The sequence below is a fragment of the Acomys minous genome, assembly GCF_964271855.1.
Source record: "Acomys minous genome assembly, chromosome: 12".
NCBI classification, from domain to species: Eukaryota; Metazoa; Chordata; class Mammalia; order Rodentia; family Muridae; genus Acomys; species Acomys minous.
Genome location: NC_140493.1, coordinates 2,532,166 through 2,545,790, shown reverse-complemented (window position 1 = coordinate 2,545,790; position 13,625 = coordinate 2,532,166). Strand labels below are relative to the sequence as shown.

Sequence of the window (13,625 nt, the reverse complement as noted above, 5' to 3'; positions counted from 1 at the left end):
CAGTGAGCCAGGCAGGCCTGTGGGGAGCTCCCCACCGCTAACAGACCCAGACACTTGAGGCAGTGTGGAGTCCAGCTGTGAGGAAGCGTGTGCCCCTGACACGGGACAGGAAGCTGGCTGTCCTCCTAGAGAAGGGAGCCCTCTTCTCTTGGACTCAGTGGGGACTCAGGTCCTCTACTGTCCTCCTCCAGCCACCCAGGGAGGACTGTGACGTGGAACAAACCTTCCTTCTCCATGGTCAACCCCAACCTGGACCTCTTCCCCTGTGAGCTGAGCGACCTCAGAGGTGGTCAGGCACGTCACATGCCCCTTACCCAGGTCACCTGCCAATCACCACTTGCTTATCAAGGGTTTTCTTTAGATACTTGGCAGAAATAAAAAAAAAAAAAAAAAAAGATAAAGGCACGCATATGCTAACTGGCTACGACCCAGCAGCTCCTCTAGCTTTGGAAGTTGCTGGATTACTATACTGCTTCGAGTCCCACACTGGCACTAAAGACTGCCCCTTACCGGTCGCTGGTGATCAACTTGAGTTGAATATGGCATTCTGTATTGAGTTTGCCTTGGCTGATAAGAAATCCCAGAAGGACAAGTCGCCATAGCCTCAGCACGGGAGCTTGTAGCAGCTTCCACAGCGACTCTAGCCTAGCTTTATGCCAAGGTAACACAGCCGTGGGAGCAGGGCTCTCATAGGAACCATGCTCTTTTGATCTCTAACCTCTGGGCCATTTCTTCACTTGCCCAGTGTTTATTGACTGTCCTTGATATGCAAAACCTGCTCTGTGTTGTGGGAAATAGGCAGAGTATCAGACAGGGCTGCTTCCCTCTCAGGCTGAGTCACAGCCACGGTGGCAGGGAGGGGGTGGTTACCCTCCCGCTCCATATGGTGGTGCAGTGCACGGCCACTCTTCAATTGTGGGTGGAAAATGAGGGTCTCACCGGTACCCAGACACCTAGACTTGCCCAGGTGTTTGCTGCCCATCGGAGGAATGTGCCTGGTTCTTTGGGCATTGTAGAGCATTAGGTGTAATTTTAGGTCCTATTTAGTGCATGCGCAGTGCTCACATCTCATCCTTAGATGACTCCATGGATCTCCACGCCCTTTGCCCTAATAGACACTATTTTTCCTTGTTGCCTCTTAAAGCTGCTGCAAGTGCTACTTTTATAGTACCACCAGGGTGATCAGACATCTTAGATTGGGTAGCCAGCTGTGTGAATTCCCAAACAGGTGTGTTTTCTTTTTTTCCCCTTAGGTCTTTGTCTAGATTGGTGTTTGTGCCCTGTGAAGTAATTTCACCATCTTCCTCCGAGGACTATTTCCTCATTGCTTGCAGAGTTAGCTAGCATTTCTTTTCAGGATTGGTAACGTGCGGATGCCACACATCTCAGACTGACCTCAGCCTGCTGAAAACATTCTCTCCGTGGAGAAGTCACCCAGTGGCCACATTTTTCTATGCCTGCATGGTCAACTTCGTCTAACTCCTTTTTTTTTTTTAAACGACTGATTTCTTTGTACATTTGACCAAATGGTCTGATTCAGACCAGTAAGGGTTTAACCTGGAGACCCAGGAGACTGTAAGAGAGCCATGAGCTGCTGAGGAACACCACAGCGACCCTTGCTGGTCTCCCTTTGTACATCCTGGCTCAGTTGAGCAGCTGAGCAGGTCATCTCTCAGTGGCTTTAGGGCCAGCCTCGTAACTGACCTCTGCACCTCCTCTGTCCTTCCTCCCACTGCACTGTTATTTATAAAGTTGTCACCCTTGGGGTGGGGGAGTATCCTGTTTTGTACGGGGTCTCTAGACACTCAAAGTTTAGGTTTCTGCAATCTGTACCTGCCAAGGCTTCAAAAAGTAAAGCTGACCCAGAGGACTTTTGAACTGAGGAGCCTGTTGCCATCAGGGGTCCACACTGCAGCCTCACAGCTGGGCAGTTCTAGACTACCTAGGGTTAAGGGTTGCTGTGCAGGCTGGAGCAGCAGCTCGTTGCACTAGCAGAGGACACTAGTTCAATTTCTGTGACTCCAGCTCTGGGGGAGACGAAGTGTCAAGACACAAACACATAATATAAAAGCAAAATAAATTACAAGTAAAAGGAAAGTGACAGGCTGATGCTGTGTTATAGATCAGTGAGGCCCCTGACTTAAGTAAAGATTAAGCTTGCACCACCTTCATGGAGAGCCCAGCAGGGCCACGCCTCCTTCCTACCTAGCTTTGGGTAATGCCTAGGACTCAGCTCCATAGAAGATGCCAAAGCTGATGGGCTGTGAGTACACACATAAGCCGATTTGCACAGCATTTTAAAACTGACCCCTTTAAGCCTATCCCTTGCTACATCGCTGGGTGTCTACTTCTACCCTACACTAACCCTGGTAGCTGAGTCATAAATAGCTTCTTTAAAAAAAAAAAAATCTCTTTAGCCAAGTGTAGTGCACGCCTTTAATCCCAGTGTTTGGGAGGCAGAGGCAGGTGGATCTCTGAATCTGAGGCCAGCCTGGTCTACAGAGCAAGTCTGAGGACAGACAGTTTTGTTTTGGTTTGGTTTTGTATGTCTATGGATGTAGCATGCACGAGGCCTGCATTTAATCCCCGATTACAAACATGCGGCAGAGGTGCCTGTGTGTGCTGGCTGCACGCAGTGGAGACACAGAATTAAGGCCTAATCTAAAAAAGGGGTCAGAAAGCAGCAATGAGCTTGGTCGTAGTTTTTCTCTTTCCTCATTGGCCTTGACTTTGAAACATCAGTTAAAGTAGCTCCCGTTTCCCAGCAGCAGGAACATCTTAGTCCATCCCAGAACTGTGAGTAGATAGAACAGAATACAACGCAAGGGGAAAGCCCAGGCCCAGGCGTCCTCAGACAGCACCCCCGAGGAGCCCCATCGTGCTCAGGTCAAGCTGGAGAGACCCTGGGTGTGGCTAGCAGCCAGGGTTAAGGGTCATCCCGAAAATAGAAACAAGGTAAGTGTGCTCGTGGGGAGCAGGGAAGTGTTGACCTGAGTCTACGCTTATAGACTTACTGACTCCAGGATGTCAGCTCTGGGCGGCTCAGACATTGATGACCTTTTGATAGACTGCCATGTCACCTGTATGTTGGAGACAGGTCTCCCTGGTCTGCCCAGGTAGACCAAGCACTGGCTCAGGTCAGCAATGTCCCTGTCTACAACTGGAAATGACCTCCCGCTAGGAGTTCTTGTAGTTACTATGTTAAGGAGGTGAGCACTGGAAAAGGCTGTCCTGGCCCTGGCAGGGGCCAGTACATGTGGAGCTGTTCTGGAAGGAAAGAAAGGAAATTCGGTTCCTATGGCCACAAAAGGTCCTGTGGCCTCCAAGGGCAATGGTTGGGCTTCTAAGGCTGAGATGAGAGTCACGAGTAAGAGAGAGAAGATTATGCAAGTAGTTCCCGTGGGGCCAGAATGCTGCCGAGGAGGTTCTTGGGAGAGGCGGTCACCTGTGGTGCTTACTGACGATGTTTCCTTTGTTAATGTAGGACTCATCCAATTCTCAAATGGTTTTTGTCAACCAGGATAGGAGAATTTGTCCCTGTCGGAAATCCCATGGTGGCTGAGCAGAGGCGGGGCAGCCGGTGTGGCGTGTGTGTATTTATCTGTATTCTTTTCCATAGGTGCCATTAAGTTTGTCTGGCTTAATTTAATGGGAGCCCCTGGGCGCGGCAGACTGTAAGGGCAAGGGTAAGGCTCTTGTCACCTCCTCAGGCTCCTCTCCTTCCAACCGGACCTCCTCCCTCCCCTCCCCTCCCTCCCCTCCCTCCCCTCCGCTCCCCTCCCCTCAGCCTCGTCCTTTTCCAACTCGTGTGTGTTCTGCCGCCCTCCCTCTACTCTCTCTTCCCTTTGTGTTTTTCTTCTGCCTCTCTCAACCACCTTTCCTTCCAGGTCGTTTGAGTCAAGTTGAAGTAGGCTGAAGTAGGCAGCCGGTGGTGGAACCCACTTCCTCTGCGGGGGGGAGGCCCCTCCCGCCTGTTAAATCAGCGCTAGGGGTTTTATTCTAACACTCTGGAACCTCTGTTTTCTTTTTTTCTTTTTCTTTTTTTCTCTTCTGTTTTTGTGTAGGTCTCTTTAGTCAGCCTTATAGCTAATGCCCTGGGCTACTCGGAATTAGGTGCCATAAAGTCCCTTAGGACCCTAAGAGCTTTGAGACCCTTAAGAGCCTTATCACGATTTGAAGGGATGAGGGTAAGACACCGAGAGCAGCGGGCCCTTCTGCATGCCAGCGGACACTGTTACAGCATGCTAGAACTGATCCCGTGCTGGGGAGATCGGTCAAACACGAATTCTGCGATGCAGCTGCTGACTTGATCCTCCACTCTCTCCCTCCGCACCTGCCCCGCGTGCAGGGGAGTTGCGCTAAAGCTGCCTCATCACACTAATATTAGCCCCGACCCCAACAACGTGCCGCTGCAGAACACGTTAACACTGGCTCCCCTCATCTGGCCTGGCTTTCCTGCAGCACTTGGGGCGGCTTTCTGGGCTGTTGGATTTATACAGAGAATCACCAGGTGCAAAGAAGGGGAATTATAACCCAGAGACCCCGCTGCAAAGCACAGGCCGCAGGCAGGCAGAGTGCTGGGTAGGGGCAGCAGCCCGATGGGGCCTGCGGCTTGGGGTCCCCGCTGAGAAAACAGCCAAGGAAGGCCCTGAAGACAAGGTGGCAGGCTTGGCCCTGGGGACGGAGCAGGATTTGGCATGACCCGGGAGGAGAAGCGCTTTTCCTTCGATTCGGATTCCTCGTATTGCACCTGGTTGTTCTCAGCCCAGTCCCGCACGGACTGGCAGCCTCTGTCTGGTAGCACAGCTTCCCCTGCCCGTGCTCTGTGGTCCCTGCCCTCACACCATCAGAACAGCGGGCAGCGCGAGGTGACTGCATAGCAGCTACTTCCGACGTTTCTTGAGACGCCCGCCCCGTTTTCTACTTGGGCGGTCCATACCCAAGTCCCGACAAGACCAGGGGCAGTCACCCTGCCACCTTAGAAGGGCTTCCTCTTGCGATGCCTTTTCTTCTTTTGGCTCTAATGATTGTGAGCGTGCACAGATGCGTGCACACTAAAATGTTGTCTTCCAGAAAAATCTCGTGGACAGCTGGTTCAGAGGTGATAGCTGCCCTGTGCTAATCGGAGGGGTCTGTTAACACTTAAGGGGCCCAAGAAAGCTCACTTGACTTTAGATGTTGAATACATGCAGGAGAGCAAACCAGAGGATGTTTCCAAACATGCAAATGTCAGACCTAGGCATGAAAACGGAACGATTGCGACGCTCCGTATGAAGTAACGCTGATTGGCAAAACTAGAGACCAGGACGGCAGGGCACTAGTCCACGGAGCCACTCACAGCTGTGCGGGAAGGAAGAAGAGACTTTCGGGGCTTAGGAATGTTACTATCTAGTTCGTTTAAACAAACGCTGTTTGCAGTGAACTCGTGTTCGCTCTATAGCACAGTCACAGTTGGGCTTACGAAACGTGAGTCTTCGATAGCCGCCCCACCCCCCCACCCCCACCTGAAGCCCTCTGTAGGAAGGGCACCTCTGGGGCTATAAACTTATTCTAAAATTAAAAATAAATTCTAAGCCTTTTCTCCCACAAGTAAGAGATGTGTCGACATGTTGTGCAAGGCAGGCACCGTTGTGACTAGACCAAATTCAGAAAGAGTGTGCACTGAGGGGAAGCGAGGTGGAACACTCTGCTGGTCTCTGCTCTGCTGCCCGCCCACGGTTTCCGTATGGGATAATAACAAGCCATGGCAGTTTTAGAGTTAATAGCCCACCGTGGTGACAGAACAACTCAGGGCAGGATGCAGCCATGAGCACTCCATCAAAGGCGGTGATTACAGCATCAGGCCCGAACCTGGTCCCTAACGAGGACCCTGGACCTCCTAAAGGAGATTGCCACTGCCCACAGACAGCTCCAAGCATGCCCAGCTGGCACTGTGAACTCTCTCCATCTGCTCTTTATTGTCACTCTGCCACTGTGTTAGAAGCAGTCCCCATGGACCAGCTGGAAGCATTTGCTTAAAGAAAATTGCTTTAATAATCCAGATGCAGGAGTCGTTCGGTGGTGCCCCCGCTTTCTACTTCACCGTGCTCCCCAACCTTCCCTTCCCTTTCATTTGCCATCTCCCCAAAACTTGGACCTGCCAGCTCTCAAGTAGACTGAAGCCCAAGGTCCAGCATAGATGGTCAGCTCAAAGGGAGCTGTACTTGTTAAGTACCTAGCTGTCTCGGGTTAAGGCTAGAGTACCTGTGAGCCCAGAGCCACAGGCTGCAGCGCTAGTGCTCGGTGGGGAGAGGCAAGGAGAGGCTCCACTCCTTGCCTGCAGCTCCCCAACTAGGCTGGGCAACGTTTATAGCAAGCTACCCAGTAGCTACCTTTGTCTACTTAAGTATGGCGTCCCGTGGGTGCAGGTCTCCATTCAGTGGCTTGACTGCTGTGTGCGCCAGCACTGACACCTAAGACCCTCAGCTGAGAAACATCAATGAGCTGAATGTCCTCCGTGCAGATGGGCTCAACTGTCACTGTGCTGCTCCGATCCTAGGCTCAGCCCTGCACTTGAAAGGGGGTGTCACCCTAGCCTGTCCTGGGGCACTTACTTCAGTCTCCTTCCTCAAACCAAAGACCAGACATTGCAACCGTCCTGCTATTGGCAAAGGAACACTTATGTCGCTCCTTGCTTTTCTCTCCTCCATAGTAACCCTTAAGACCTTGCTGTGCTGTTAACTCTTGAGGGTATTTACTGCTGTGAAACATGCATGCATACCTGTTGTCAGTACATAGTTGTCACTAAAGCCATGTTCCCTCTGCCAGATGCTAAGAGCTATTGCATGGACTGTGTAGAGTTCAGTGAGCAAGAGTCGCATCCTAGGCAATTTGGGGATGGTAAAAATGTAAGAACTAATATCCAGTCATTTTCTCATCGACTAAGGGATAGTTGCATCAATCGCTAAGTATAAGCTGGCTTTGAATTTTTCAGCCGTCCTGCAGGTTTCTAGAACCTGCCCCTGCATTCTGTGTCTAAGCTGTGGAAACCTAGCGTCTAATCATAACAGACTCCATCATAGTTGGGGCAGTGTGAAAAACGCAGAGAGCAGAGGAGAAAGAGTCTGTTGATTAACTGGGCACCACTGAGGCCATGGTAGTTACTGAGAGTCTCTCCATGGGAGTGCCCTGCCCTTTGGTTGCCGGGAATAGCACGGGGACAGTCCTTCCCGAGCAGTTAGTACAGCTTAGTGGCCAGTGTCCACAGCAAACAAAAAGTGGCTCGTGCATTCCACCAAATCCGCAAACTCTTTTTATTTGTAAAACTAAGGTACGGAGTTTTCCAGTAGTTATGATTAACAAGTAAAACTATTCTAAAGAGGCTGAGAATCTAGCTTAGTGGAACAGCTCTCACCCAACCCCAGCACTGAGAGAGGGACAAGCACATCTTCCAAACAGGTTTTATTTTACAGGATTTCTATGTCCTATGAGCGATGACGCTCACGTTAGCATCACACTTGTGGAGATAAAGGCTCAAAGAGATCGCCTAGAGTTAGCTAGTTCTCCGTCACTGTGTTTTGCCCCAGGCTTCCACCCCTGGGGACTGCTTTCTGTCCCACACCACAGACTCCCCAAGCTCTGTGACATCACACACACACACACACACACCAGCCTGTGAATCTTCATGTCCTCTGCTCTTCTGGCTGAGAAGTGACTGCCCCATTTGTGGCTCGTCTCCTCTTGCCCATTCTTTCTCGCACTGCATTTTTTTTGTTTTGTTTGTTTGTTTTTTTCTGGTATTCCCACAAAAGGGCAAAGACTGTAGAACAATCAGGTAAAAGTAGAATCTGATTACCTCGCACCTTTAATAAATGCACAGGAGAACAAGGAGAGTCACCAGGCTGCAGACACCCCAGGGGCCCTGCGGCAAGGAGTAGATATTTAAGGTGCCAGCTGTCTGCTCGGTGAGAGATGGCTTGGTCTGAGAAGTAAGACATGAATGCCTCTCAGTCTCACAGCCCTCATAGATGAGTTGGAGAGTCACAAAATGAACAATCTAAAAGGAAGAGTGCCTCTAGCTGTTTCCAGTACAGGACAAGACAGATGTCCGCCCAGCCATGTTTTCCTGCAAGTAAAGTCTGAGGTAGAAACATGGAGCTGCGGGGACAGCCTTTCTGGGCCTCAGCAGCTCTGCTCAAGTCAAGTTTGCCTAGGCGACCGCCGGTGTTGCTTTGAGCTGTAGTGAGAACTACTGAGATGCCCACTAGCGTAATGCATCACCCAAGGAACTTCCATCCTAAGGGCTTTTATTTTCACTTTGTGAAGACTTGAGTGGAGGCATGAGCAGTCAGCACTTCGGAAGGCAGGACAGCAGTGATCCTTTTAACCCAAACTGTTTGGTAGAGGGAATATAGCTTTTTCTTTCTTCCTCGAGCCTGCAAAATCTGCATGCTCAGCTATTGCCTGAAAAGAGATACCTGCCTTGCATAGCTGTAAGACGTTCCGTACCGTGCTACTCCAAAGGCAGCACTACGGTTTTGAACAATGGTGCCTTGTTTTTCAGAGGGGGAATGTCTGTCGAGAGGCTGCTTAGTGAGCTTGGGATTGCTCAGATTTCGGGGGAAGCATATTTTGTCATTTGAAAAGTGGGGGGGGGGGGGACTAGACTAAAACATCAGTTTTCTGGTCCCATGTTGGTGCCTAGAAAAAAAATCAGCATCAACTTGGGCAGGGGAGTTTTATAAACTGAAACATAGCACAATGTATTAAAATTCACCGGAGTATAGTGCTGAGACTTAGACACTTGGGGTCCTCCTGTGGACCTGTATAGCTACTCCAATTACAAAGACAGTACAGTGTTTTCATGGTAGAACAAGCCACAGAAATGCCATTCCCCGCCTGGAAACCAGAAGATTGTGCCCCTGCAGTTCCCGCCAGCACTCAGCGCCACCCCCTTCTCATGCAGGTGGTGGTGAACGCCCTGGTGGGCGCCATCCCCTCCATCATGAACGTGCTGCTGGTGTGCCTCATCTTCTGGCTCATCTTCAGCATCATGGGCGTCAACCTGTTTGCGGGGAAGTACCACTACTGTTTCAACGAGACTTCTGAAATCCGGTTCGAAATTGAAATCGTCAACAATAAAACTGACTGTGAGAGGCTCATGGAAGGCAACAGCACGGAGATCAGGTGGAAGAACGTGAAGATTAACTTTGACAACGTCGGGGCGGGCTACCTGGCCCTTCTCCAGGTGGTGAGTGTTTGTGTTAAGACCTGTAGAGGGCAGGTTCCTTCTCAGCTCTGCCTCCAGAACCAGGGTCACTCTTGGGGGGCTCTTGAGAACGTGCAACTCCCCAGATCAGTTCCCAGGAAATGCCTCTCCCCTGGCTTCCTGAAGAGTCCGCCCAGGCCTCGCCTCTGCCCAGCGGGCAAAGGTGCCAGGGCAGCAGTTCTCAGCCTGTGGCCCCACCTCCAGGTAATACTTCACGGCATCCTGCATATCAGATCTTTACATTACTGTTCCTAACAGCAGCAACATTACAGTTAGGTAGTAACAACAAATAGTTTTACAGTCGGGGTCACCACAGCATGAGGAGCTGCATTAGGGTGGGTGAGACCCGCTGTGCTGGAGGAGCCATCTCCTCTCCCTGAGGCATAGCGTGCAGCTCAAAGGAGAGAAAAGGAGCGTGAACACAGGAATTCAAAGGCCAGAGTGACGGAATAGGAAGTTTAGGGACAGCTATGCTGAGGGTTACACAGGCCAGTGCTACCGTGCTGCCAGCCTGCAGCCTGGCGCAGACCCAGGTGAGGGCCATGTGTGTCAGACACACACACACACACACACACACACACACACACACACCAGCTAGCTCAGCCCCAGGCGTGAGGTCCCAGTGTGTCAGAGGATGGGCTTAGCTGATAAACACACACACACACTCACACACACACACCATAGCTAGCTAAGCCTTAGGCGTGGAGTCCCAGTGTGTCAGGGGAGGGGTTCATTTTAGTTACTAAGCTGCTTTTGCCCAAGCTGTCCCAGCATCCCTAGCTTTCTCCTAGTCTCCTCCCTGTGTTTGGAAAGCCTGTTGGGTGTGCTGTAGTGAGAACTGGTGGGGCCTTGTTGCATCAGGCCAGGCTAGAGCTGAAGCACACTCTGGTGTCGACTAGACATGTGACCCGGGATGGATCGCTCAGCTTCCCTGACCCTTTGACTCTGCTTTTGGATACTTTGCCTAGTTGTTAGGAGAATTTATGATTTTTAAAAAGCCTCCACACGCTTGGCGCAGTTAATGGCATTGGTTGCCACTCTGTGCTCCTGTTATTACCCTGCCTGCATCCTTCAGCAGTTGTATAAACGTAGCAGCGCGGGGGGGGGGGGGGGGGGGGACTCCCAGCTTAAGCTGGCAGTGCTGAGCGCTCGCCCCCAAATGCAGAAGGAGGGAAGCTAGTGGGATGCCTGCGCTCCAGGCCACCACGGCCCCGTGGCTTTTCTGTCATGCTTTAAGAAGCTATGGCTCCTGTGTTTAAGGCTAGAACAGCAGGGGAGAGCCAGACCTCGCCTACTGTGGACGGGGCTCTGGGTTCAATCCCTAGCACCACAAAATAATTAGATAGCGCACTAACTAAATGGAAAAATAGGTTTGGCTCAAGTCATAAGCCGCTCCAAAAAACTACTGTACAGGCACCAGCCAGCTCCTCAAGTGTCCGCTCTCATGTACGCGTGGGACTGTGCTTGGTGGCGCGTCATCCGATGAGTAAAGCAGGCCCCCAAAAGCCTATGATCTGGTTGAGCGCAGCAAAGCTGGAGAGCAGTAAGCTGGCCTTCTGTATGTTTCTCTCATCGTGCCAGCCCTGGCCGGCTGAAGGAGGGCAGAGAGGAGGCCGCCAAGGAAGAAGCCAGTGTGCCAGCGCCATGCCGCATGGGCGTGTTTGTGAGGGAAGTGTTCCGAGTCTAAGTCTGGGAACTGGGAGTTCACACCTACGGTCCACCTGCTTCCGCCTGGCCTCCGCTCTCAGACCCTGTAGGCAACTATAGTCTGTTTTCCTTGCCAGACTTTGGCGATATTTTCACGGACTCATGCGATGTCCATGTAAACCTCCCCTTCTATATCCTCGCTGGGCCTAGGCCTGGCCGTTAGGACCCTGCCTCAGCTCCCTGGCTGTTGTTAGGACCCTGCCTCAGCTCCCTGGCCATTAGGACCCTGCCTCAGCTCCCTGGCCGTTAGGACCCTGCCTCAGCTCCCAGCCAGTCTCTAACAGGCACAGTCTAATGGCTAACTCTGTTTCCCAGGCAACCTTCAAAGGCTGGATGGACATCATGTACGCCGCTGTGGACTCCCGGAAGGTAAGGACACACGTGGTAAAATGCGACCAGCTTGAGTGATGGAAAACAAGCTGCATGGTAGATACGTCGAGAACAAGGAAGTGTGGACGAATGAAGGACCCGTAGTGTCTCTTTGGATACGTCACTGCTTGTGGTGTTGGCTGTGGGCCCTTCCCCTTCCCCACTGTCTGCATGACCAGCCCCTGCTGTTGGCTTGACCCTGGTGGTACCCCAGTCCTGCTCCAGAGTGAAAGTGTTAAAGACAGCCCTCCCTCCCCCCTCGCTTCCCTGTCCCTTATCCCTACAAGTGACAGTGCCCTGGAAGGACAGCTGGACCAGGGAAGGACAGACAGAGCCTGAGGCTCCCATCCCCAGCTTGCCAGCCACACAGAGGGAGGGTAGGGCTGGTGGTGACTTTGGCCAGTGGAGTCAGGCACCTGACCACCCCGAAGCCAGGAACCGCCTCAAGCCCCTCTTTCCTGTCCTTCGTCAGCCTGACGAGCAGCCGAAGTACGAGGACAACATCTACATGTACATCTACTTCGTCATCTTCATCATCTTCGGCTCCTTCTTCACCCTCAACCTGTTCATCGGCGTCATCATTGACAACTTCAACCAACAGAAGAAAAAGATAAGTTTCCCCCCACGCTGCCAGCGGTCGGGGCCAGCCCGGCCAGGGGCGCTGAGCCTCCTTCTTAGGAGGGAAAATGCCCCTCTATCTTTCTCTACAACTCAAATCACCACCTTATGGTCGCCCTGGTGCCATGTCCAGACACCAGCCCCAGCCCACCCCTTTTGTTTGGGGCTGAACCTCGCAGTGTGTGGCTCCCCACATTTCCCTGCTGTTTTACATTCTTGAGGCCCCTCCTGTCGGGGCTTTCTGCCAGAGGGAAGGACAGGGAAAAGGAGCAGCTAGTGCTGCGCTGAGAAACAGAACTCACCGTGTGACCCCTGGCGCCCATAGCATGGGGGATGGATGGGAGAGGCCATCCTCCAAGGGTTCACTTCCTCACTTGTCCCACATAGGTGGTGGCTCTCATAAAGCTGGAACGCAGGCCCACTCTTGTTTATGTTCAGGCTGTTCCGTGAGCCACACGAGTTCCAAGCTGCCTGCTCAAGACAGGGTCTCTCTGTGTAGCCCTGGCTGTCCTGGACTCACTTTGTAGACCAGGCTGGCCTCGAACTCACAGCAATCCACCTGCCGCTGCCTCCCGAGTGTTGGGATTAAAGGCGTGCGCCACCACGCCTGACCCTCTAAGTTACCTTCTTATACCACAAGTTCCAAATTTTGAATTTTGTTTTTAAAGAAAAAGTGAATTCACGGCCTAGAGAGATGGTTCAGAGGTTAAGAGTACTCTCTGCTCTTCCAGAGCTCCTGAGTTCAATTCCCAGCAACCACCCATCTATGATGAGGTCTGGTACCCTCTTTTGGTGTGCAGGCATGCATACAGGCAGAACACTGTATGCACAATAAATAAATAAATCCTTTTTTAAAAAGTGAATTCACCATTTGCTGAACTCAAAAATCTTTTTTTTTTTTAAGTGTTTGGAAGGGGGCCACTGGGCATGGTGGTGAACACTCAGAAGCAGAGGCAGACAAATCTCATTACACAGGTCCAGGCCACCCAGGATTGCACACTGAGACCCTGTCTAGAAATAAATAATTTTCCTTCCCCTTATTTGGACTGGCCTCTGGTCCTTTGCTCTCTCCACTTCCCACCCCAAGAGCCTGTAGTCAGACAGTCCCCTCTCACTGCCTGGCCTGGCAGATTCCAGACACCCAAGCTAAACCGAGTAGCTGCCCCAGGAGTGCTCCGTGCAGGAGACCGGTGCCCCAGGCTGCCCTCTGGGGGGAAAGCGGAGTCCCTGCCGTGCTGGGCCGCGGCACTAGAGCAAGTTGTAACTGTCCTCTTTCTTCATCCTTTCTTTACTTTGGAGGTCAGGACATCTTCATGACAGAGGAACAGAAGAAGTACTACAATGCCATGAAGAAGCTGGGCTCCAAGAAACCCCAGAAGCCCATCCCCCGCCCCCTGGTGGGTACCCAGGGCAGGCTGCGGGCACACTAGGGCTGCTGTGAAGGAAGGGGAGGGAAGTGCCCGGCCGCCCGGTGCTGCCTGCTAACCCTCACCCTGCATCTGGAGGCCAAGCACAGTCTCCCACATTAAAGTATAAAAATCTCAGATTATCGGGGGCTGGAGAGATGGCTCAGAGGTTAAGAGCACCGACTGCTCTTCCAAAGGTCATGAGTTCAATTCCCAGCAACCACATGGTGGCTCACAACCATCTATAATGAGATCTGGTGTCCTCTCCTGGCTTGCAG

The 13,625-nt window shown here is 52.0% G+C and overlaps 1 protein-coding gene across 4 annotated transcripts in view; it reads left to right on the top strand.

The window, feature by feature from the left end:
* Positions 1-13,625, top strand: part of SCN8A (sodium voltage-gated channel alpha subunit 8) — a 192,884-nt gene that overhangs the window by 167,696 nt on the left and 11,563 nt on the right. For 3 of the 4 annotated variants that reach the window (XR_014773114.1, XM_084749728.1, XM_084749727.1), the window contains exons 21-25: positions 4,065-4,187; positions 8,945-9,229; positions 11,270-11,323; positions 11,796-11,933; positions 13,234-13,338. Coding sequence is in view for 3 of the 4 variants with exons in the window: in XM_084749728.1 (XP_084605854.1) it covers positions 4,065-4,187; positions 8,945-9,229; positions 11,270-11,323; positions 11,796-11,933; positions 13,234-13,338 (705 nt within the window). In the remaining variant the exon portion in view is untranslated. The remainder of the gene's footprint in view (positions 1-4,064; positions 4,188-8,944; positions 9,230-11,269; positions 11,324-11,795; positions 11,934-13,233; positions 13,339-13,625) is intronic. The other variant, XM_084749729.1, reaches the window with a different exon arrangement.